This window comes from Gopherus evgoodei, chromosome 1, assembly GCF_007399415.2.
Source record: "Gopherus evgoodei ecotype Sinaloan lineage chromosome 1, rGopEvg1_v1.p, whole genome shotgun sequence".
Lineage (NCBI taxonomy): Eukaryota > Metazoa > Chordata > Testudines > Testudinidae > Gopherus > Gopherus evgoodei.
The window spans coordinates 166,860,434-166,886,209 of record NC_044322.1 but is presented as its reverse complement, the minus strand read 5'-3'; the positions used below and the strand labels follow the sequence as shown (position 1 = coordinate 166,886,209).

At 42.6% G+C, this 25,776-nt stretch overlaps 1 protein-coding gene across 14 annotated transcripts in view; it reads left to right on the top strand.

Moving 5' to 3' along the window:
• Nucleotides 1-951: 951 nt before the first annotated feature.
• SON (SON DNA binding protein) overlaps nt 952-25,776 on the top strand; it is a 68,728-nt gene continuing 43,903 nt past the window's right edge. For 4 of the 14 annotated variants that reach the window (XR_004002422.1, XR_004002419.1, XR_004002421.1 and 1 more), the window contains exons 1-5: nt 1,412-1,900; nt 2,592-2,758; nt 5,292-18,203; nt 22,264-22,427; nt 24,492-24,632. Coding sequence is in view for 11 of the 14 variants with exons in the window: in XM_030578654.1 (XP_030434514.1) it covers nt 1,776-1,900; nt 2,592-2,758; nt 5,292-18,203; nt 22,264-22,427; nt 24,492-24,632 (13,509 nt within the window). In the remaining 3 variants the exon portion in view is untranslated. Of the gene's footprint in view, nt 1,287-1,408; nt 1,901-2,591; nt 2,759-5,291; nt 18,204-18,897; nt 21,268-22,263; nt 22,428-24,491; nt 24,633-25,776 lie in introns of those variants that run through there. The other 10 variants (XM_030578679.1, XM_030578638.1, XM_030578695.1 and 7 more) reach the window with 10 other exon arrangements.

The following is a 25,776-nucleotide window of genomic DNA, read 5'->3' as shown; positions in this document are numbered from 1 at the left end:
ATTCAAGGTGTGGGCAATTTATATAGCAGCGTTATATTTTCTGTTTTCTTATATATTCCTAATGGTTTCTAACATTCTATTAGCTTGACTGCTGCTGCACATTGAACGAATGTTTTCAGAGAAGTATCCATGATGACTCCAAGATCTCTTTCTTGAGTGGTAACAACTAATTTAGACACTATCATTTTGTCTGTATAGTTAGGATTATACTTTCCAATATGCATTACTTTGCATTTACCAACACTGAATTTAAACTGCTATTTTTGTTGCTCAGTCACCTAGTTTCGTGAGATCCCTTTGTAACTCTTCACAGTCTGCTTTGGACTTAACCATCTTGTAGCTGAAAACACAGTATTTTTCAGTTAGCATTCGGGCGCATTCTGCAGTAATATATATATACTGCATATAACCACACTATCATCAAATCATGGGGGCAACAAATAGTATTAAATTTGTCCCATGGCATAGACTATAAATAAGATCTCAGCAGCAATTGATTTGCTGTCAACTTAGTGTAAGTTGGCTTTCCAGAAAGGGTCACACATACAGCTTGTCTTGAGGACATACACAATGGATAGAATTTACTTTGGGTAAATTAATATTTGAAAATTTAACTTTGTCACCCAAGAATACAGAATCATCACATATCTGTATGCCATCACCTAATCTATTTTCTCTCACAGACCAAATAAGGAAAGGGGTAAGGCTGCATCAGTGGCACACCAAAATGTGTGTGAGAAAGTGCTTTGGGGATAATATCCCCAAATATCTGCCACAAGGGCAGCTGGATTTAGTGCAGCTGATCCGCTTGCAGTGATGCTCTAGTAAAACATTTCCCAAACGAGGCACTGTCTGGCTGGCGGAGCCAGGGCAGAGGCTGACTTTCAGGTTGGGGTTTATTTATTTATCTGAATTTAGTTCTGGATTCCAGTCCCCCCGACAAATCTGCACACGCTGGTCAGATCCAGGCTTCCTAAGAGCTGGGTTTTCCCTCACATGGTCTCTCTGTAAACACGCGCTGCCCTGTGCGTGACTTTACACAGCTGCTCTGTGTGTGTGTGTGTGTGTGTGTGCTGCCTTCAGCGCACGGAGCCGCGCCGCACCCCCGGCTGCAGCGGTCACCCGCCGTCTTTCTCTCGCGCACGGGCAGTGCAGGCCCTGGTGCGGCGGCGCTGCCTGAGCCCCATGGCGGAGCTCCCACTGGCTGCGGCGGGCTCGGGCCCGGCCGGAGGCGGCAGGCTCGGGCTCCAGGCGGTCACAGCCCCGGATCCCCGGCCTGCGCGGAGGTGAGTAGTGCCGGGCGTGCGGGTCTCCCGCGGGCGGGCAGGCAACCGAGTCCCCGCCGCGCGCCTACAGGCGGACGCGATCCCGGGACAGCCCGGGCCGAGCCCCGTTTACTGGCCCGGTGGGGGAGGAGTGAGAGGGCCGCGTTTCATCCCGTGGGTGGAGGGGCAACGCGGCCCCCGCGCCCACCGGCGCCCTGCGTGGAGGGGGGGAGAGGACTCGGTGCAGTAACATGGCTGCCAGGGCCCATCCTCCTCCCCAGGCATCTGCGGGGGGAGGGGAACATCACGGGCCTTTCCCCCCCCACCCCAGAGCCTGTGCTCTATGGTTCCCTGTGGGGGCAGAGCGGCTGATTGACGTCCCGTCATGCCTCTGGTGCCACAGAGGACGACCAATGGCGGGAGGGCATAAAGGAAACGCGTTAGAGCGGGGGCTGGCCTGTTGCTTCTTGCGCTGGTGCATTGTGGGGTAGTGGAGGACCTGCGTTGCGGATGGACGGGGAGTCGAGCCGTGGGGCTGTCATGGCGACTAACATCGAGCAGATCTTTCGGTCCTTTGTGGTCAGCAAGTTCCGGGAGATCCAGGAGGAGCAGGAACAGCAGCAGCAGCTGGGCGGGTAACGAGCCGGCTCGGGGCCGCGGGGCAGGCGGAGAGGGCCGGGAGCCTAGTGGGAGCGGAGTCGGGGTGGGGGCGGGGAGAGGTGTCCAGGCGGCAGTGGGAGGGAGGATGGGGGTGGGGAGGGATAACTAGGGGCAGTTAGGTGGGGGAGGGGCGGCCGTTGCGGGTCACTCGAACAGACAGGCCCTGGCCCGGCGCGCAGCGGCGACATCCGGTTATGGTGCAACCAGGCCGCTGCCCCTCCGGGCGGTCCAGTTTTTCAGTGAAAATAACAAGTTTGGGTGGGCTAATTTCGCAGTGCTTTGATGGTCCTCACAACACGTGCACGCTGGTGTGTTTTCAGTCTGGAAAAGAGTGCTTGGTGGGGTGGGCGGTTTTTTTTTTTTTTTTTTTTTGGCGAGGGGAGGGGGGAGGTAAGCGAAATTTCTGTGTTGTGAAAATGCCTGGGATGAAACAGTGAGAAAATATTTTCCTCCCTTTGGCATAATTCTAGTGGCTAACCAAGTATTTTGTCTAAGAACGCAGTAAGTAAAACAAACCAAACAATATTTCACTGAAGTGCGAGGCCTCTTCAGGAAGCTAAAATATTCTTTAGAAGTTTGGCTGTAAGAAATGTGAATACATTACCTTTAAAAAATAAAAATAAAGCTCGAAATTACTTGAATTTTGTTAATATTTTTCTCGGTTAGTGGAAAGGTAGAAGGCCAGCAGAATGGTGAAACAATCCCAGCTGAGCAAGCAAACACTTCAGATGACACAGTTACGGGTGCTGGGAGTCTTCAGAATGATCAGATAGTTCAGAAAATAGAGGAAGTACTGTCTGGGGCCCTTGATACAGAGCTACAGTGTAAATCAGGTAAATGAAAATGCTTAAACATTGAAAATATGTTTTTCTTCAAGGGGACACCATCAAGAGTAAATCTAGTCAGTTTTTAAAAAATGAAATAGAAGTTTCTAGTGCTACTTGTGCTGTGCACTTCCCTGATACTTTTTATGGTTTTATAATATTTTACATATATGTAAAAATGTAATATATATTTTACATATATAATACTCTGATTATCTACATAGTGCTGTCAAGTGCACAAATTAAGAGAAAAGTAATCTTCCCCCATTATTTCTTTGTTATATTAATATTCAACTTTATTTGTGACAGTAACAGGATAAAAAATCAGAGAATATAATTTTTTTTCTTAGTTGACAAGTGCCTCTTTAAATATTACTTATGAAATAAGGCATGTAACAATTCATAAATATTTTCTTCAAGGCGTTGTGCAGTTCTAACTCTGGCAAAACTTTCTGAAATCAATGGAAGTTTTGCCTGTATAAGGTCTATAGGATTACTCATCACATCATTTATCAACCTACAAAATTGTATGGCCAAGTATATTAATCGGATAGCAAGGTATGAAATAAAGTAATTTACTGGTGGTGATTTTAGTGAATAATGTACTTATAATTGGAAAAAAATAGGCATTCAGCTTTCTGTTGCTTCAAATGTAATACACCAAATAAAATGCCTGTATAGACCCTCTGATAACAATGAATCCAGCAAAAACGAGTCCTGCAAGCATTGTCTACATTTGAGTAGTTCATGATTTCGATGGAATGTTCATGAGTAAAGATACTTGTTGGCAGTATTGGGGTCCTACTTGATTACAAAAAATGCATTTTCATTGTTTTGTGATGGAAATGAGAGGACTGCTGTGCACTTGGTAAGTATAGATTCTAAGTGTTTCCACAGAAGACAATGTAGAACTTTGTGGTTGATTTTTGATCTGAATAATCTCAGAGGCTACATTTGCAATTTTTTCTGATGTTTCTTCTTTCCATAATGTACTATGGGTTTTCTGCACTGAGTATTTTCAGAAATCTTCCTTGCAGTTGGTGTAGAACTGGTGTTGGTCGAATAGTACAAGGAACAGTGGGAGCACTAATGCAAACTGGCCATTCATGTTTTTAAAACATGTCTAATTCTTCTCAAAAGAAGACTAGATAATTTGGTAGTAAAAAGACTTGCAACCATTATGCGCTAGTGCTCCCACCAGTAAATAGTAAAGGTGAAGCTACAGCAGTGATTTAGGATTTATTGTGCAGAAAAGAACACTGACCTTATGCTATTGATACTCTTCATGGCAATCAAAGGATCATGGCTAGAAATGCCTTTTTTTTTTTTTTTAATTAAAACTCTTAGCTAATATAGGCCATAGTCATACAAACACTTATGTGTGTAAAGTTAGTGTGCATGTTTTCATGATCAAGGCCATATGCGTTTTATAGTATGCCCATCATCATAGAATCTGAATGTTTACTTTTTATATCAACTCTTTTATTCCAAGATCACTTTCTCCTTTTAAGTATTGTTTTGAGAATAGAAGTAAATCATAGTCCTATGATACAGCTTAAGGTTGCTGCAACATACACTTTTTTTTTCCATGCAATTATTTTTTTAAAGGAACCTGGCAAACTAGAATTATATACTGTATTAAAAATGTTTTTACTAATAACACTTTAGTGCCCAATTCTGCAAGTATTTACATGCTTACGTCACATGCCGTTGGTTTCAGTGGCACTACTCAGTGCATAATTAAGCACATATGTAAACCTTTGCAGGATTGAGGCGTACTTAAGGGGGCTTTAAGACGTTTGTATACCTCCCTGCTCAAGCTCTTTGTATATTTCTCAAGTTCTCTCAGATTGGGTAATGCAAGCTTATGAATTTGAATTCAGTTTTATTTTTACCTTTTGATCTTTTTTTTTTGCTAGTCTTCATGTATGAGCAAATGCTGCAATGTGTGGTTGCAAATTTTTTTTTTAAAGAAAGTATTTCCATTGGAATTAATAACCTTGAGAAATTTTCTTAAATATTTGTTTAGGCTTTATAAATGTACACCTTCAGTTTTAGGAAAATGTTGACCTGTCGCTTAAAAAAAAAAAAATCTTAAGACGTATTTTTCTTGGATAATGCAAATGGCACATTTTCTTCACAGTTGTGTAATTTTGTAATATGTGCTATTTTTTTTCAGGCATAGTCTTTGCTGTCTTTCAGTCATTATAAATGTTTTAGCTACTGATCAAAGGTCAGTTGCGATCACATCATCTTAACAGTCTTATTTGTTGTTTTAAGTATAGAAATCCTAGCAAAAAATTGGCAAGAGGCAGTTTGAAGATTGGTTTAATTTTTTTGAAAGCTAAATTTTAGGTTTTAAACCAGACATTTTAAGCTCTTACTGAGGGAAAATGTAACTTGTGATATTATCACAAAAAATGTGGATTTTAGGTTGTGTATAACTTTGTGCACCTGTGCCCAAATACGGGTTTAAAATATTTTATTTTTGAATTTCTTTTTATAAAATTAGTTTTAAATAAATGTCTTTATTTTTTTTTAGGTGTGGAGGAAGATTCAGTGAAAAATAGCTCTCCATCTACAAAAAGAGGCCCTACTGATGAAGTAGAAGATGAAATTCCAAGAAAAAAGTCAAAAAAGAACAAGAAACACAAAAGCAAGAAGAAGAAGAAGAAAAAGAAGAAGAAAAGGAAGAAAGAAAAAAAACACAAAAAGCAGCCAAAGGAATCAAAATCAAGTGCACAGTATGGAGAGCATGCAGATTTACAACCTGTTTCTCACTCAAAAACAGAAAAATTGGGCTCAAAGTTGATCACACAGCATGGAGGACATGCAGATTCAGATCTTGCTGGTCAAATGCAGCCAGGAGAATTGGGCACAAAATTGAGTGCAGAGTACATGGGGCATTCAATTAAAAGACTCTCACCTCATTTGCTATCAGATTCTGAATCATCTGTGGAAAAACTTGGGAGTGAAAAAACAAACTTGGTCTTGACTGATACACACAGTACATTCAGTTCAGAAACCAGCAAATTGGATACCCAGGAAGAAAATACTAGTACAATGAAAATTCAAGAGCAAGCTAAAGTAAAATTATTGGTGAATAAGACTCATGAAAGTATATATCATATAGCTATTAATATGAATGCAAAGGGTGGACCTTTACCAGTTAAAGACACTGAAAATGGTACTGTGTCTACCAGCAGTACTGGAGTTGCTGGTAAATCTGAAATTGAAAAGGATTTGGGGGCTATTCCAGCCTCTGAGATAACAGAAGAACTAAAAGATTCAGAAGCTACTTCAGAAGCTACTCTGAAATCGGTGGGCATGGTGGAAGTGAAAGACTTAGAAACAACCTTAGAATCTGAGGCCATGGCAAAGATTAAATTTTCAGAAGCAATTTTAAAATCTCTGACTATGGTGAATTCAGAGGGTTTGGAGGCCCCTCTAGAATCTGTGGCTGGGACAAATGATTTGGTAGAAACTCCAACATCTGTAGTTGTAATGGAGATGAAAGCTTTGGAAGAAACCACAGAATCTGTTGTCATGACAGATATGAAAGGTTTGGAAGCACCTCTAGGAACTATGGGTGTGGCAGAGGCAAAAAGTTTGAAAGGCAGTCTTGAATTTGTGACTGTGCCAGATGATTTGGTAGCAACTTCAAAAACTGTGGCCAAGGCAGAGGTGAATGGTTTGGAAGCAACTTCAAAATCTGCATCTGTGGTGGAGGTGAAAGGTTCAGGAGTCGTCCTAGAACCTGTGGCCACGCAGGAGGTGAAAGATTTAGGAAGAACCCTAGAATATATAGCCCCGGGAAAAGATTCAGAAACAACACTAGAAGCTGTTATGAATGCAAAAGATTTGGAAGCAGCTCTAAAACCTGTGATGGAGATGAAAGATTTGGAAGTAACTCCAGAATCTGTACACATGGAGGAGGTGAAAGGTGCAGAAAGAACCCCAGAATCTCTGGCTATGGCAATAGATTTGGAAGGAACCCTCAGACCTGCTCCTGTGGCGGAGGCAAAAGATTCAGATGCAGCATCACTGTCTCTGCAAATAGAAGATAAGAAACAGTCAAAAGGATTCCTAGAATCTGTGGCAATGGCAAAAGGTCCAGAAACAATCCTAGACCCTGTAGGGATGGCAAAAGGTCTAGAAACAATCCTAGAACCTGCAGGGGTGACAGAGGTGAAAGATTTGGAAGGAATTCCAGAATCTCTGCACATACAAGATATGGAAGATTTGGAAGCATCCTTAGAACCTGTGGTCATGACATCAGGTCTGGAAGTGGCTCTAGAACATGTGGCTGTGGCAAAAGGTGCAACTCCACTTTCTATGCAAATGGAAAAAGTGAAAGATGTGGAAGGAGCCCTAGTAGAATCTGTGGCAGTGGGAGAAGTTTCAGAAGCAGCCCTAGAACATGTTGTCTTGGCAGAGAATAAAGGTGTGGAACCAACTTCACCATCTCTGCAAATGGAAGATGTGAAAGATTCGAAAGGAGCCCTAGAATCTATTTCCTTGGAAGAAGGCTCAGAAGCAACCCAGAAACCAGTGACAGAGGCAAAAGACTTGGAAGTAATCCTAGAATCTGTCTCAGGGGTGAAAGGTTCAGAACCAGCACCGCTGTCTCTGCAGATGGAAGATGTGAAAGGTTCAGAAGGAGGTGTAAAATCTTTGGCCATGGCAAAAGGTTCAAAACCAACCCTAAAAGCTGTGGCTGTATGGGAGGGAAGAGGTTCAGAAGCAGCCCTAGAACATGTTGTCTTGGCAGAGAATAAAGGTGTGGAACCAACTTCACTATCTCTGCAAATGGAAGATGTGAAAGATTCGGAAGGAGCCCTAGAATCTATTGCCATGGAAGAAGGCTCAGAAGCAACCCAAGAACCAGTGACAGAGGCAAAAGACTTGGAAGTAATCCTAGAATCTGTCTCGGGGGTGAAAGGTTCAGAACCAGCACCGCTGTCTCTGCAGATGGAAGATGTGAAAGGTTCAGAAGGAGGTGTAAAATCTTTGGCCATGACAAAAGGTTCAAAACCAACCCTAAAAGCTGTGGCTGTGTGGGAGGGAAGAGGTTCAGAAGCAACTCTGCTGTCTCTGGAAATGGAGAATGTGAAAGATTCAGAAGAAGCCTTAGAATCTGTGGGCAGGGCAAGAGGTTCAGAACCAACCTTAGAACCTGTGGCCATGGTAGAGGCTAAAGGTCTGGAAGTTCTCTCTCTGCAAATGAAGAATGTGAAAGATTCAGAAGGAGCCCTAGAATCTCAGGCCATGGCAAAATATTTAGAGGCAACTCTAGAACCCGTGGCAGAGGTGAAAGATTCGGAAGCAATGCTTCGGACTCTGCAAATGGAAGATGTGGAAGAATTAGAAGGAACCCTAGAATCTGTCGTGGCGGCAAAAAGTTCAGTTGCAACCCTAGGGCCTGTGGCCAGGGCGGAGGAGAAAGGTGCAGAAACACCTCCACTATCTCTGCAAATAGAAGATGTGGCAGAATCAGAAGGAGTCCTAGAATCTATGTCTGTGGTGAAGTTGAAGGCTTTGGAAGCAGCCTTTGAGTCTGTAGTCAAGGTAGAGGTGAAGGATTTAAATAAACTTGTACAAGCTGAGTCTGAGGTCACAGCTCAGTTTAAAGATTTGGAAGCATTTCCCAAATTTCTGTGCATGGAGGCAGATTCGGTAATAACTCCAGAATCAGAGACAACATCGAAAGTGAAAAACGTGGAAATAATTGGACAATCTGAATCACTGGCAGAAGTGAAAGATTTGGAAACCACCCCAGAATCTGAGGCAGTGGCAGAGTCAAAGGATTCAGAAACAACTACAGAAAGTCAGGTGGTGATGGAAGTAAAAGATTTGAAAACAATTCCAGAGTCCCAAGTCATGACAGAAGTGAGTGACTTGAAAATATCTCCACATACTGAGGTGGAGGTGATGAAAAGTTTTGAAACAGCTGCAAAGTCTGATGCCACTGTAATAGAGGTGGAAGATTCTGAATCAACTCTGGAATCTAGGGCAGTAGTAGAGGTGAAATATCTGGAAGTCACACCGGAATCTGAGGCAATAACTGGCATAAAATATGCTAAAAAATTTCTAGAATCTGAGGCCAAGACAGAGTTGAAACATTCAGAAGCTACCCCAGAATTTTTACACTTTCCAGGCTTGAAAGATTCTGGAAAAACTTCAGGACCTGAGGTGATGATACAAATGAAAGGTTCAAAAACAGCTAAAAAATCGGAGCCAATCCCTCTGGTGAAAGATTCTGAAGCTAGTCGAGAATTGCTGCATATAGTGGTAAAAGATTTGCAATCAACTCTAGAACCTGAGACTGTGACAGTGGTGAAAGATTTGAAGGAAACTCTTGAGTGTGAGATGGTGGTGGCGAAAGATTTAGAAACAACCCTAAAATCTGAAGCAATCATGGATGTAAAGCATTCTAAGACTGCTCCAGAATCTTTGTATAAAGCAAAGGTAAAGGATTCAGAAGCAGTTCCAGAATCTCTCTACTCATCGAAGGTGAAAGGTGCGGAATTAGCTCTAGAACGGGAGGCGGCAGCAAAGGTGAAAGATTTGAAAGAAGCCCTAGAATCTAAGGTCATGGTAGAAGTGAAAGATTTGGAAGCCGCTTCAGAATCTGTGGTCAGGATGAAGGTAAAAGATTTGGAAGAAATTCCAGAACATTGGCAGCCAATGGGTGTGAAAATTTTGGAAGCATCTCCGGAATCTGAGGAAACATTAGAAGTAAAATATTTAGAAACAACTCCAGAAGCTCAGGTGTTGACAGAGATGAAAGTTTTGGAAGAAACTCTGGAATCTCTGCACACCACAGAGGTGGAGGAGCTAGAAAAAATTACAAAATCTATGCCAATGGTAGAGGTGAAGGAATCTGAGGCTCTGATGGATCTGAAATTCTCAGCAACAACTCTAAAATCTGATAAAACAGTGGAGGTCAAAATTTTGGAAGATACACCAGAATCTTTGACGGTGGAAAATATACAAAATTCAAAAGCATATCTAGAATCTCTGCACACAGAGGAAATGAAAGATTTGGAAGCCGATCTAGAAGCTGAGACTGCAACAGATCTGAAGGATTTGGAAGAAACTTTGGGCACTGTGCAGGTGAAATATTCAGAAGCAGTTTTGAAATCTGTGGGTATAGCAGAGAGAAAACATTTGGAAACAACTGTAGAAAGTCCTAATGCAGTGCTAGATTTGAAAACCGTTTTAGAGCCTCAACACACTGTGGATCTGAAACTTCTGGAAACTCCTGAGATTCCTGAGTTAAGAGTGGAGGTGAAAGTTTCTGAAGCAGCTCTAGAATCTGAGGCTATTACAGAGGTAAATAACTTGCGAGCTACTCCAGAGTCTGTGGCCACAGTGGAGGATTTGAATGCAGTTCCAGATTCTCTTCACACAGTAAACATGAATAATTTGGAAGCAACTCCAGAGTTGGTGACAGCTGCAAAGGTGAAAGACTTGGAAACAGCTCCAGAATCTGTGGTGGCAGTAGCAGAGGTGAAGGATTTACAAGCAGCTCCAGAATCGGCAGCAGTGGTGAAAGATTTGGAAGCAGCTCCAGAACATGTGACAGTGCTGGCAGAGGTGAAAGATTCAGAACTAGTTCCAGATTCTCTGCATACCATAGATGTGAAAGATTCTGAAACAATTCCAGAATTGGTGGTGGTGGTTTCAGAAGCAAAAGATTCAGCAGCAGCTCTGGAATCTGTGGTGGCAGTGGCGGAGTTGAAATACTCAGAAACAAGTCCAGAATCTGTGGTGGTGACTGCAGAAATGAAAGATTTAGAAGCAGCTCTGAAATCTGTGGTGGCGGCGGCAGAGGTGAAGGATTTGAGAGCAGCTCCAGAATCTTTGGCTGCAGAGGTGACAGACTTGGAAGCAGCCTCAGATTTTCTGTGTACTGTAGATGTGAAAGATTCTGGAACAAGTACAGAATCTGTGATGGCGGCTGAAGAAGTGACAGATTTGGAAGCAGCTCCAGATTTTCTGCACACTGAAGATGTGAAAGATTCTGAAAGAGCTCCACAATCTGTGGTAGTTGCTGCAGAGGTGAAAGATTCAGAAGCTGCTCCAGAATCTGTTGTGACAGTGGCAGAGTTGAAATATTCAGAAACAAATCCAGAATCTGTGGTGGCTACTGCAGAAATGAAAGATTTAGAAGCTGTTTTGGAATCTGTGGCAGTGGCAGAGGTGAAGGATTTGCAAGTATCTTCAGAATCTTTGGCAGTGGTGGCAGCAGAAGTGACAGATTTGGAAGCAGCCTCAGATTTTCTGTGTACTGTAGATGTGAAAGATTCTGGAACAAGTACAGAATCTGTGATAGCGGCTGAAGAAGTGACAGATTTGGAAGCAGCTCCAGATTTTCTGCACACTGAAGATGTGAAAGATTCTGAAAGAGCTCCACAATCTGTGATAGTTGCTGCAGAGGTGAAAGATTCAGAAGCTGCTCCAGAATCTGTTGTGACAGTGGCAGAGTTGAAATATTCAGAAACAAATCCAGAATCTGTGGTGGCTACTGCAGAAATGAAAGATTTAGAAGCTGTTTTGGAATCTGTGGCAGTGGCAGAGGTGAAGGATTTGCAAGTATCTTCAGAATCTTTGGCAGCGGTGGCAGCAGAAGTGACAGATTTGGAAGCAGCCTCAGATTTTCTGTGTACTATAGATGTGAAAGATTCTGGAACAAGTACAGAATCTGTGATAGCGGCTGAAGAAGTGACAGATTTGGAAGCAGCTCCAGATTTTCTGCACACTGAAGATGTGAAAGATTCTGAAAGAACTCCACAATCTATGGTAGTGGCTGCAGAGATGAAGGATTCTGAAACAACTCCAGAATCTGTGGCAGCAGTGGCAGATGTAAAATACTCAGAAACAAGTCTGGAATCTGTGATGGCTACTGCAGAAATGAAAGATTTAGAAGCCGTTCTGGAATCTGTGGCAGTGGCAGAGGTGAAGGATTTGCAGGCTGCTCTAGATGCTGTGGTGGCAGAGGTGAAGGATTTGCAGGCTATTCCAGTTTCTCTGGTGGTGGTGGCAGATGTAGAAGATTCAGAAGGCACTCCAAAATCTGTGGAGGTGGCTGCAGAGATGAAAGATTCAGAAGCAGCTTCAGAATCTGTGGCGATAGTGGCAGAGATGAAAGATTCGCAAGCTGCTCCAGATTCTCTGGTGGCAGAGGCAGAGGATTCAGAAGCAGCTAGTGTTTCTCTGCATACTTTAGGTGTGAATGATTCAGAAGCAGCTCCAGAATCTGTGGTGGCTCCGACAGAGGTGAAAAATTTGGAAGCACCTCCAGATTCTCTGTATACAGTGTACATTAAAGATTCAGAAACAACTCCAGAATCTGTGACAGTGACAGCAGAGGTGAATGATTCAGAAGCAACTCCAGCATTTGGGCCAGTGGCGGAAGAGGTGAAAGATTTGGGAGTGGCTCCAGAATTGGTGGTGGCTGCAGCAGCAGCAAAAGATTTGGGAGTGGCTCCAGAATCGGTGGTGGCTGTGGCAGCGGTGGAAGTTTCGGGAGTGCCTCCAGAATTGGTGATGGCTGCGGCAGCAACAAAGGATTTGGGAGCGCCTCCAGAATCGGTGGTGGCTGTGGCAGTGGTGGAAATTTCGGGAGTGGATCCAGAATTGGTGGTGGCGGGGGCAGCAGCAAAAGATTTGGGAGTGCCTCCAGAATTGGTGGTGGCTGTGGCGGAGGCAAATGATTCCAAAGCAACTCCAGGATCTGTGGCAGAAGTGAAGAATGATGATCTTTTAAAAAAAAAGAAAGCATATGAAAAAAGTAAGAGTAGTGATAAACATAAACAAGATGCAAAGAAATTAAAAAGGAGTAAATCTAAATCTCTTTCACGATCCAGGAAGCGGAAAAAAAAGTCCAGGTCACGTTCTGTCTCTAAACATTTGAAATATAAAAGAGCAAGGTCTAGGAGCAGAAACTACTCGGATTCCAGAAAGAACTATTCCACATCTTATGACAAGTCTAGATCCAGATCTGTTGAAAAAAGAAGGGGCAAAGAATCTTCACGGAGGTCTAGACGCAGACGCTCCAGGTCCTCTGATGGTCTCAAGTCAAGGTCCAGATCCACCGATCAAAGGGAAGGCAAAGACTCTTCCTGGACGTCAAGACGCAGGCGCTCCAGGTCCTCTGATCGTCTCAAGTCTAGATCCAGATCTGTTGAAAAAAGAGAGGGCAAAGGGTCTTCACGGAGGTCTAGACGCAGACGCTCCAGGTCCTCTGATCGCTTCAAGTCTAGATCCCAATCTGTTGAAAAAAGAGAGCGCAAAGATTCTTCATGGAGGTCTAGACGCAGACGCTCCAAGTCCTGGGATCGTCTCAAGTCTAGATCCAGATCTGTTGGAAAAAAAGGGCGTAAAGACTCTTCCTGGAGGTCCAGATGCAGACGCTCCAAGTCCTCTGATCGTCTCAAGTCTAGATCCAGATCTGTTGAAAAAAGAGAGCGCAAAGACTCTTCACGAAGGTCTAGACGCAGACGCTCCAAGTCCTCTGATCGTCTCAAGTCTAGATCCAGATCCAGATCTTTTGAAAAAAGAGGTGGCAAAGAAACTTCCTGGAGGTCCAGACGCAGGCGCTCCAAGTCCTCTGATCGTTTCAAGTCCAGATCCAGATCCAGATCTTTTGAAAAAAGAGGTGGCAAAGAATCTTTCTGGAGGTCCGGACGCAGACGCTCCAAGTCCTCTGATCGTCTCAAATCAAAGTCCAGATCCAGATCTGTTGAAAAAAGAGGTGGCAAAGAATCTTCCTGGAGGTCTAGACGCAGACGCTCCAAGTCCTCTGATCGTCTCAAATCAAAATCCAGATCCAGATCTGTTGAAAAAAGAGGTGGCAAAGAATCTTCCTGGAGATCAAAACGCAGACGCTCAAAATCCTCTGATCATTTCAAGTCAAGATCGAGATCTGTTGAAAAAAGAGGGGGCAGGGACTCTTCATGGAGGTCTAAACGTAGACATTCCAAGTCCTCGGATTGTCTCAAATCTAGATCAAAATCTGTTGAAAAAAGTGGGGGCAGAGACTCTTCACGGAAGTCTAAACGTAGACGCTCCAAATCCACTGATCATCACAAGTCTAGATCCAAATCCGTTGAAAAAATAAGTAGTAAAGAGTCTTCACGGAGGTCGAAACGTAGACGTTCCAAGTCCTCTGATCGTCTCAAATCTAGATCCAAATCTATTGAAAAACTAGGAAGCAAAGAGTCTTCATGGAGGTCCAGATGCAGACGCTCGAAATCCTTTGATCAGCTAAAGTCTAGATCTAGATCCAAATCTGTTGAAAAAAGAGAGAGTAAGGAGTCTTCACGGAGATCTAGAAGTAAACGGTCCAAGTCTTCTGAACATCACAAATCTAGATCCAAATCTGTTGAAAGAATAGAGGTACAGGAACCCTCACAGAGGTCTCGAAGTAGCCGCTCCAAGTCTTTTGAGCGTCACAAGTCCAGATCCAAATCCAAATCTGTTGAAGAAATAGAGGTTCAGGAGCCTTCACAGAGGTCTCGAAGTAGCCGCTCCAAGTCCTTCGAACATCAAAAGTCTAGATCCAAATCTATTGAAGAAATAGAGACTCAGGAGCCTTCACGGAGGTTTCAAAGTAGCCATTCCAAGTCTTCTGAACGTCACATGTATAGATCCAAATCTGTTGATGAAATATTGGTTCAGGAGCCTTCACAGAGGTTTCGAAGTAGCCGCTCCAAGTCCTTGGAACATCAAAAGTCTAGATCCAAATCTGTTGAAGAAATAGAGGGCAAAGAATTTTCACAGAAATCTCAAAGTAGCCACTCCAAGGTTTCTGAGTGTCACGAGTCCATATCAAAATCTGTTGAAGAAATAGTGGTTCAGGAGCCTTCACAGAGGTCTCGAAGGAGCTGTTCCAAGTCTTTTGAACATCTCCAGTCCAGATCCAAATCTGTTGAAGAAAAAGAGGCTCAGGAGCCTGCAGAGAGATCTCGAAGCGGCCGCTCCGAGTCTTTGAAACGTCAAATGTCTATATCCAAATCTATTGAAAAAGAATGCAAAGATTCTTCACAGAGGTCTCGAAGTAGCCGCTCCAAGTCTTCTGAACGTGTTATGTCTAAATCCAAATCTGATGAAGAAATGGAGGTTCAGGAGCCTTCACTGAGGTCTCGAAGCAGCTGCTCCGAGTCTTTGGAGCGTCACACATCTAGATCCAAATCTGTTGAAGAAATAGAGGTTGAGGAGCTTTCCCGGAGGTCTCGAAGTAGCCGCTCCACGTCTTCTGAACGTCACAAGTCCAGATCCAAATCTGTTGAAGAAATAGAGGTTGAGGAGCTTTCCCGGAGGTCGCGAAGTAGCCGCTCCAAGTCTTCTGAACGTCACAAGTCCAGATCCAAATCTGTTGAAGAAATAGAGGTTGAGGAGCTTTCCCGGAGGTCTCGAAGTAGCCGCTCCAAGTCTTCTGAACGTCACAAGTCCAGATCCAATTCTGTTGAAGAAATAGTGGTTGAGGAGCCTTCTCAGAGATCTCGAAGTAGCCGCTCCACGTCTTCTGAATGTCACAAGTCCAGATCCAAATCTGTTGAAGAAATAGAGGTTCAGGAGCCTTTGCATAGGTCCCAAAGCAGCTGCTCTGAGTCCTTGGAATGTCAAAAGTCTAGATCCAAATCTATTGAAAAAATAGAGGGCAAAGATTCTTCACCAAGGTCTCGAAGTAGCTGCTCCAAATCTTCTGAAGGTCACAAGTCCAGATCCAATTCTGTCGAAGAAATAGAGGTTGAGGAGTCTATCCAGAGATCTCGAAGTAGCCGCTCCATGTCTTCTGAACGTCACAAATCCAGATCCAATTCTGTTGAAGAAATAGATGTTGAGGAACCTTCCCAGAGGTCTCAGAGTAGCCGCTCCACGTCTTCTGAATGTCACAAGTCCAGATCCAAATCTGATGAAGAAATGGAGGTTCAGGAACTTTCACAGAGATCTCGAAGCAGCCGCCCTGAATCCTTGGAACATCAAAAGTCTAGATCCAAATCTGTTGAAAAAATAGAGGGCAAGGATTCTTCACCACGGTCTCGAAGCAGCCGCCCTGAATCCTTGGAACGTCACAAGTCCAGATCCAAATCTGTTGAAAAAATAGAGGTTGAGGAGCCATCACAGAGGTCTCGGAGTAGCCGCTCCAAGTCTTCTGAACGTCACAAGTCTAGATCCAAATCTGTTGAAGAAATAGAGGTTCAGGAGCCTTCACATAGGTCTCGAAGCAGCCGCCCTGAATCCTTGGAATGTCAAAAGTCTAGATCCTTATCTGTTGAAAAAATAGAGGGCAAAGATTCTTCACCAAGATCTCGAAGCAGCCGCTCCAAATCTTCTGAGCGTCACAAGTCCAGATCCAAATCTGTTGAAAAAATAGAAGTTGAGGAGCCATCACAGAGGTCTCGGAGTAGCCGCTCCAAGTCTTCTGAACGTCACAAGTCTAGATCCAAATCTGTTGAAGAAATAGAGGTTCAGGAGCCTTCACATAGGTCTCAAAGCAGCCGCCCTGAATCCTTGGAATGTCAAAAGTCTAGATCCTTATCTGTTGAAAAAATAGAGGGCAAAGATTCTTCACCAAGGTCTCGAAGCAGCCGCTCCAAATCTTCTGAGCGTCACAAGTTTAGATCCAAGTCTGTTGAAAAAATAGAGGTTCAGGAGCCATCACAGAGGTCTCGGAGTAGCCGCTCCAAGTCTTCTGAACGTCACAAGTCTAGATCCAAATCTGTTGAAGAAATAGAGGTTCAGGAGCCTTCACATAGGTCTCAAAGCAGCCACCCTGAATCCTTGGAATGTCAAAAGTCTAGATCCTTATCTGTTGAAAAAATAGAGGGTAAAGATTCTTCACCAAGGTCTCGAAGTAGCCGCTCCAGGTCTTCTGAACGTCATAAGTCCAGATCCAATTCTGTTGAAGAAATAGAGGTTGAGGAGCCTATCCAGAGATCTCGAAGTAGCCGCTCCACGTCTTCCGAACGTCACAAGTCCAGATCCAAATCTGCTGAAGAAATAGAGGTTGAGGAGCCTTCCCAGAGGTCTCAGAGTAGCCGCTCCACGTCTTCTGAATGTCACAAGTCCAGATCCAAATCTGATGAAGAAATGGAGGTTCAGGAACTTTCACAGAGGTCTCGAAGCAGCCACCCTGAATCCTTGGAATGTCAAAAGTCTAGATCCAAATCTATTGAAAAAATAGAGGGCAAAGATTCTTCACCAAGATCTCGAAGCAGCTGCTCCAAATCTTCTGAGTGTCACAAGTCCAGATCCAAATCTGTTGAAAAAATAGAAGTTGAGGAGCCATCACAGAGGTCTCAGAGTAGCCGCTCCAAATCTTCTGAGCGTCACAAGTCCAGATCCAAATCTGTTGAAAAAATAGAAGTTGAGGAGCCATCACAGAGGTCTCGGAGTAGCCGCTCCAAGTCTTCTGAACGTCACAAGTCTAGATCCAAATCTGTTGAAGAAATAGAGGTTCAGGAGCCTTCACATAGGTCTCAAAGCAGCCACCCAGAATCCTTGGAATGTCAAAAGTCTAGATCCTTATCTGTTGAAAAAATAGAGGGCAAAGATTCTTCACCAAGGTCTCGAAGCAGCCGCTCCAGATCTTCTGAGCGTCACAAGTCCAGATCCAAATCTGTTGAAAAAATAGAGGTTCAGGAGCCATCACAGAGGTCTCGGAGTAGCCGCTCCAAGTCTCCCAAACTTCAAAAGTCTAGATCCAAATCTATTGAAAAAATAAAGGGCAAAGATTCTTCACAGAGGTCTCGGAGTAGCCACTCCAAGTCTCCTGAACTTCAGAAGTCTAGATCGAAATCTGCTGAAAAAACAAAGGACAAGGTGTCTTCACAGAGGTCTAGAAGAAAACGCTCCAAATCTTCTCAACGTCACAAGTCTAGATCCAAATCAGTTGAAAAAGTAGAGGGCAAAGCGTCTTCACAGAGGTCTAGAAGCAAGCGCTCTAAATCCTCTGAGCGCAAATCACAAAAACATGATAGCGAATCACGGCCCAGACGAAATCGGTCTCGTTCAGTAGCACGTAAAAGACTGTCAAAATCTAAATCTAATCATCGGTCTCGGACACGCTCTCTGTCACGTTCAAGACACAGGAGGAGGACTCGGTCAAGATCAGTGTCAAAAAGGAGACGGTCTTTATCAAGAGAGAGACACAAAAGATCTCAAAGGAACAGATCAAGGTCTGCTGATCGAAGACGACGACGATCAAACTCAAGGGATCACCGAATAGTGCTCAGGTTACGGACCAGAAGTCGAACACCTATTCGACGAAAACGGTCTAGGTCAGTGGGAAGAAGACGAAGCTCTAGCAAATCACCAGTTCGACTAAGAAGATCAAGATCACCTGGGAGAAGGAGATGCTATAGCAGATCACCTGATCGTCAGAGAAGGTCCAGATCATCCGACAAGTTTTCAAGCAGATCACCTAAACGTCTTACAGACTTAGGTAAGTAATGCTCTTATCAATCATTTTCATGGCTGTGTAGTGTTGCCCTATGTAAACTTCGTCCTGCCTCTGATGAAGATAATATACTGAAACCCTAGCATTCATCAGGAATCTCTTGTAAGTTCTTTTAAGCAATTGTTTAATAACAGACTTTTTGTTGGCATTGAGTATGCACTTTTAGGGGATTCAAAAGTATAGTTTGATTGAAAATGCAGGAGAAAAATGTGGAGGGTACAGGATTTTAACAGGTTACTCCACATAGGCAGACCTCTGCACTCATGATGAACACTGAGGCTACGAGTCTACGCAGGTGCAAGTGCACAAAGTTTTGCCCCACATTGTAATTGTAGGATCAAGGCCTTAATGTTTTTGTTAAGATGCAGTGATTCACCAGATTTATTTTTCTCCCAAGAGCATATAGCACATTATTTAAGAAAATTGAAAACAAAATACACATGTGGGAGTCCTACAGTCAGCATAATGTTTCTTTGCCAGTCATATTAATTCTCTTACTTCATTTGCAACTTCTCTGTTGCTGTTCAAAATTACCTCCTTTATATAAAAAGAGGCAGGACTGAGCAAGTAATCTGGTTAACAAAGGATGTGAGCTAGAGGATTCATGTAATGCACTCCAAATTTCCATGGGGCTTGAGGAGGAAAAATCTAGTAATTCTTCCTTACTTACTTCCCTTAGGAGCTGAGCTTAGAACCGTTTAAGGATGCTGGGCTGAAATCACTGAGTGTATTGAATAGATCTCACTTTGCCACCATGCACAGGTTGTCAGGGTCCCTATATTCTATTCTGTATCACATAGTAAGGTGGCAATATTTGGATACAACTAGCTGGTTTCCAAGTTGTTGAGCAGAAATCCATTATGTTAACTACACGTTTCCACACACGACTGCTGACTGAGGCAGCCTTAGTCAGAGGCAAGACTCAAGACACCTGAGATGTTGTTCCAGATACTGGAAAGCTGTAGTATGGAAGTTCATTTGCTCCTCATTGATTGCTGCCTGCATCAGGAATGACTTCCAGATCAAGATGTGAAAGACGACTTACCTAGAAATGTGAAGAACTTAAACTCTTTATTGAGGGCATGAGCATAACCTAACATCACATATATGTTTACAGCACTGAAAACAGCTCTTCAACTGTGTGGCAAGATGCAACAGATTTTGAGAATCTGATATGACGGGGGTGTGTGTGTCTCCTTAAGCAAAAATGTAGAACAACCAAAAATTAAGGCTGAAAACAGTAATATCACACATTGTTTTCTTGGATCCTCTGCCTCTTTCCTGCCACAAGGAGCAGAGCTTCAATTTAATTTTTATCTTTGGGGAAGAGGAAGAATCCCCACTGTGAAGAATTGTAGTAAGGAGTTGATATTTCTTGCATTTCTTTTTTTGCTATTGGTTATTTAGATGTAATAGTTATTTTGGTCTGTAGCTGAAAGAAACTTCAGTATACTCCCACCCTAAAATAAAGAAATCATTTATATGTTTTCGTTGGTTTATCTGTTCCTATCCATTCTCCCTGATTTTTGGAATAGTTTTGTTTCTGTTCCTTATGTGTATGCTCTGCTTCCTGACTTCACCTTGGGCCACATCTTATGCCCCTCACTTCACTCCTTTGTCTTTTCCCTCTCTCATTCTAGAGTAGTACAGGTGCTAGAGTAGCTTTATATTCACAGCATTTGGGGAGGGAGGCAGATTCTTAAATTGTTCCCAACCCCAGCTAGTCTCATTGCCTGAAGAAATGAGAGGATGGAGAGTTGAACAGCTCAGTGTACTGCCTTGTCCCACTCATTCCACATTGTTGGAGCCAGTGGAGGGAGAAAATTTCTGGAAACAAGAGCTGGCTTAGCATGAGCAGAGATGTAGTCCCTACTCAGCATGTTCAGCTTTCGCTGGGGAAGTTAGAGCATTTTTTGGGGAGGTGAACTGCTGCTGCTGCAGTTTCACGTAAAGCTTCACTTGGAGTCTTTTCTGTAGCTGCAAGCATGAAGCTGTGTGATCTTTTCCATTGCTTAAAAAGTAAGGGGAATCTCATCCTGATACGAGGGTTTACCTGTGTAACTTCTTGCTGAAGGTGGTGATACTTCATTTATTTGGTTTTTGCAGGATTTTTTTGGAAAGTGGTTTGAGTCACAATTATTAGAATACACAAATATGCCTCATGTATTTCCATTACCTGCCTTCTCTATACATTAGAAGCCACATTTATTATTTTCCATGAAAAAGCAGAATCTTGTCATGTTTAAAATTTTTTAATATGTAATAATTTTCTTAACAGTTTGAGAGAGATATTCACAGTGTTTAACCTATGACATAAAATGCTTGTTAATTTCCTGATTTGGTTATAGTTGGTATATTTAATATTGTCCTTTTTAGTTGACTTTCAGTGTTTTCAGATATTATTTCAAGGAATGGTTTAAAAGTGAGCTGCAAAGGATTTCAGAAAAATGGGGCTTGTGCCCCATTTTTGTTTCTTTATGACTTCTTCTTTCTCCCTCACTTTTACCTGAGAAATATCAGGAATGTCAACTCTGGTCTTTCACAGTTTTTGTGGGAGTACCTTTCACACGTCTTAGAGGATGAATATTGTGAACTTTCACCTTAATATAAGACACCATGATGTTGAATCTTTAAACAATGTCTGCAAAATGTTAATTAGTCAATTAAGTTAAATAGGCATTGACCGAAATACGCACACGCACATACCACATACACAATCTGGAATTTTAGGTAGTCTTAAGGACTTCTTCCCTTCTCAGTTCATGTTTTCTCACTCTTGTAAAGTTTCTGTTTCACTGTTTCTCAAGTCACACAAACCTGAGTTTCTAAAGTAAAAACCAAGCAGAAAAAACTAACACTGTCTTTTTTTTGAGGGGGAGGGAACCCTTCAGGCCTTTATACACCATAAAGGATCAAAAATAAAAAAAATGCAGACCCAGTTTTTTCCTCCTATGCAGGTCTCTTTAGTTATATGCCTCCTGTGATATGAGGGAAAAGTGAATGCAATGTTCCATGTTACTTTTTATATATATATAAAGTGTGAATAATATTTTGTGTATGTGTGTGTGTGCTGTTTTTACGTTCATAAAGTTTGGTTGGCGTGGTGGGAAAACTGATTTAGTATTGCAACTGGTCCTAAAATTATTACTGTATATACTCGTTCATAAGCCAAATTTTTTTATTAAAAAAGGGAAGCTCCAGAGAAGGGGGTTGGCTTATGAACGGGTATAGAGAGGGAGAGGTGGGACACAGCCCCTCCCCATAACAGAAGGAGCAAGGAGAGGCAGCAGTGCCAGAAGGGAAGAGGCGGGGCCAGAGTCTGTCCTCTTCTGGCCACGCTGCTGTCCCCACAGCCTCCAAAGCAGCTGTAGCTCCAGGACTGGCAGGCTGCAGCTGTGCCACTCGCCCCACCCCCCCAGAGCATGCTATGGCCACGCCGCCTGGCCCGCCAGAGTGTGCTGTGGCCGTGCTGCCCAGCTCAGCCCTCTGGAACATGCTGCAGCCACGTCGCCCGATTTGGCCTGCCGGAGCAGGCTTTGGCCACGCTGACCAGCCTGCTGGAGCAGCTCCAGCCAGGCCAGAGACATCATCCCCTGGCCCTCCCCAGATAAGGTGGGGTGGGGTGGGATGGGATGGGGAGAGTGTGGGGGTCTTGGGCTAGGGGTGGGCTAACGTGGGGGGTGATCACGGGGGTTAGTCCCCTGACTTTCAGCTTTCCCCTCCCCCCATTTCCCCTCCAGTTGCTGTCCCGGCCCGTCAGGGTAAGCAGGTGGCGTGCCGGGACACTTTGTTTACTTAGGTTTACCTCCGTGCATGCGAACAAACCATCTCAGCCCGCCAGCAGCTTATCCTGTTGGCCTGGGAGCCAAAGTTTATGAATGGGTTATAAAAATTTTCCATTTTTACTTATCCATCTTGGGGGGATCGGCTTATAAATGAACAGGCTTATGATCAAGTGTATACGGTATATATGTATATCTATACATATACGTTGGCTGTCAGAAATCTTTAGAGGCCCACTAATTAATATTTAATATTCTTATAGACAAGGCCCAGCTACTTGAAATAGCCAAAGCTAATGCTGCTGCCATGTGTGCTAAGGCTGGTGTCCCCTTACCACCAAGCTTACTGCCTATTATAGCTCCAGCAAAGAAGGAGGAGAAAGTTACTCAGAAGTCAGCAAGAGATACAATAAAGGAGCTCACTGAGGTAAGGAAATTAAATTTGAAAATAGCTAGCCGACTGTTACTGTTGATAACTAGGTGTCTGGTCAAGCTGTAATTCTATATGTTTAATTCTCATGAAAATCTGCTTGTGGGACGACTGCAAGATTGAGCCCTAATGGTTTATCATGTTTTCTTCACAACTTCTATTAATATTGAAAATTTGATGTTTGTCATCTTATAGCAGTCAGTCACTGACTTTTATAATTTAAAAATATAAAAATATCACACTTTTTTACTCTCTGAATCAAATTTTATCCTTTACTGCACATGTTCAGCTCCTCTAGATTTTGGTGAGACGTATGTATGCGTACCCAAGGACAGAATTTGATGATTAAAATTATGACCTGTACCAATTGCAGTATATTAAAGTTCTTTTTGTTCAGATCACGAAAGAAATCTTTGCACTTTGTTTCTTCTGTCACAGGAAACTTCATGCTGTCTGATTTTGCTAAGTTCTGGGATGTGTTCTCAAGTTTTCACACTGAAAATTTTCTGTTCAAAGATGCCATTCTATCATTTTAAAAACTATCACAGTTCTGACATCTAAGCTTTTTTTATAAAATAAAATAATAATTGTAGTGTTCATGGAAAAGATGCCATTTCACGTAAAGAGAAACTGAAATTTGACTGCCCACATATTAGGTATAACATGATATGGTGGCAGTGCAGGCTTTACCCCATTGCCCCATGACACAGATGTGTTTCAACCTTGACTTGGAGGGACTTGAGACAGATAGTAGCACAGTCTCCAAGTCTATTCAGTTTTTGGTTTCTGCTTAGACTGACAAGTAATGTGCCATTCCAATGGTAGTTTTTGTGATATGGCCCCTTCTCAACTCCAAATAGGCCATCAAACAATCATCAAATGTTTATAACTTCTGATTGCTGTTGATATGAATTGGAGTTGAACCAATAAGTTCGGTGATTGGCTCTAAATCTTTTTACCAATCCCCTGAGCCATGTAATGTCTCCAATTTTTACTAATATATAATGATGAATGGTGACATGCCACTATTTTCTCTGCTCATTTTCATGACAGAAAAACACCATTAATTATTTTGGCTTTCAGAATTTCCAACTTTGTAATGTTCTCAAACTCACCTCAAACCAATGCAGTTACAGATACCTCTGGAGCAAACAGTACAAGCCAGCCTATAAGTAATAAATAGTAATTTGTTATTAAATGCTAGTCCACCAGTTGTTTTCAGGAAAATATCTCTTCTCTCATATTCCAGTCATACTGTTACGGTCTACCCTAAAGTTGCTTTTACATATTCCTGGAAGAGTAACAACTTGGACTGCCACATAGATTTGTTCTTAGCACCTCCCCATTTACTGTACATTTTTAGGTTTCACTTGCACAGTATGCAAAGTGGGATTGTCCTGTTCAGTTCTTCTAACCTGCAAAACATTTCAGAGGTGTCCTAATCTTTCTTTTAAAACCATTGCACCTGGGAAGATTTCTGCACCACCAGTGAAAACAAGTAATTGTTTCTTGGGGTTTTCCTTGCAGTCATTTTGTGTGGAAATCTCCCTGCAGGCCAACTAAATAAGTGAGCTGTCTTTTTATTATTATTATTATTTTATTTTATTTACTACTACTATTAAACATTTATGTTATGGTGCCTAAAAGCTCCAATCAGGAGAGGGGGCCCCATTGTCCTGGATGCTAGTGCTTTACAAGCACATAGTAAGAGACAGTCTGTGCTTTTGAAGAGCTCATAATTTTAGCCTTGGTTCCTGAAAATAGCTCCATGCAGCCCCTTTGATTATAGTATAGCTCTCGATGGATAAAAGAGTAGGGATCAAAGTCCATCTAGACAAGATGGACACACTTCAATGGATAGACGATGTACAAGTAAATGGCAGAGGTATATGTTCATGCTAGTTGAATTTTTTGTAAAGAGTTCCCCAAACGATCAACTCCTCCTTTATAATTCATTTATTCCCAATTTTAAATATGTACTTCAACGAATTTGTCATTTCTTGTAGAAATAAGGAATGTTTCTGTCCAGATATTCAGATTGATTCAGTTATTTTTTGGTAGAAATGCAAGAAGATTGCACAAAGCACAGATGATGTGATTGTGAACAAGCCTCATGATTCTGATGAAGAGGAGGAGGAACGCCCTTTCTATAATCATCCTTTTAAACTCAATGAACCTAAACCCATTTTTTTCAACTTAAATGTAAGTACTTTAAACAGTTATAGATTATAAGTTTTAATTTTGTTTTATTTTAGCAAATGTATGTAGGTACAGGGAAAAACAAATTTGATGACCCTTATCAATGGAGGAAATGTTAGTTTATTACGGAATTGCAGTTTTTATATTGACATGGATTTGCAATGGAATGTTAACAAAATTTCAACAGCAACATACCTACTTGAATGCCATAGTAAGATACTGGTCAAAACTCAGTGAAGTTCATGGCCAAATTAAGAGAAACTTGTGTCGCTAGATTAAAACTCACTATTTTTCTTTCTAGAGACATTCTGATTAAAATTAATATATTTTAAAACAGCTGATTTCCTTTAACAGTTTTTTTTAAAGCTAATTTTTCAATACTTGCAGTAGAACCTCACAATCACAGATAACCTCCATTCCCGAGCTATCTGTAACTCCAAAATGTTCATAACTCTGAACAAAACACAGCTTTGGCTCCAGCAGTTCACATTCTGTGCCAGGTTCCAGAGGCTGCTAGGCACTTCATTGCAGGCAGCTTCTTTCCCGGCCTGGGCAAGCTTGCTCCCCTCCCGACTAGGGTGCGGTGGGAGGGGCACTGGTGGTGAAAACAGCCTCTCCCCCCAGGTCGAGGGAGGGGAGCGTGAAAACAGCACCTCTGGCTTACAGGAAAGCAGCACAGACCCCAGTGCTGTTCCTGCTCTGGCTGCCTTGGGCTGGCAGCGGAGGTCACAGCTTTACCTGTGAATTTCAGTGACTTTAACACCTATGCCTAGCTATAAGTGAGTGCCTGACATGTAGGGGTTGGGTTTGGGCTTGGAGTAGGGGTGGGGACAGACTGCCTAGATGTGCCTACCTTTAAGATGCAATACAGGTAAAAAGTACAGTATTTATCTTTATTCTTTAAAAAACAAAACAGCAGCAGCAAAACTGGGCTGGTAATGAATACTATATATTATTGAGGCTGCCTGACACTTCCCATTATAGGATCAGGTTTTCAGTTGCTTAGAACTTTGCCAAACTTTAAGCATTTAGGCTGAAGTTTTTCATGCCACATGGCTGCCAGAGGCTGAATATACTCTTCTGGAAAATTTCAGCCTGAATGGTTAAGCTGTTTCCGAGAATGAACCTAGGGAAAATACACTTTTTT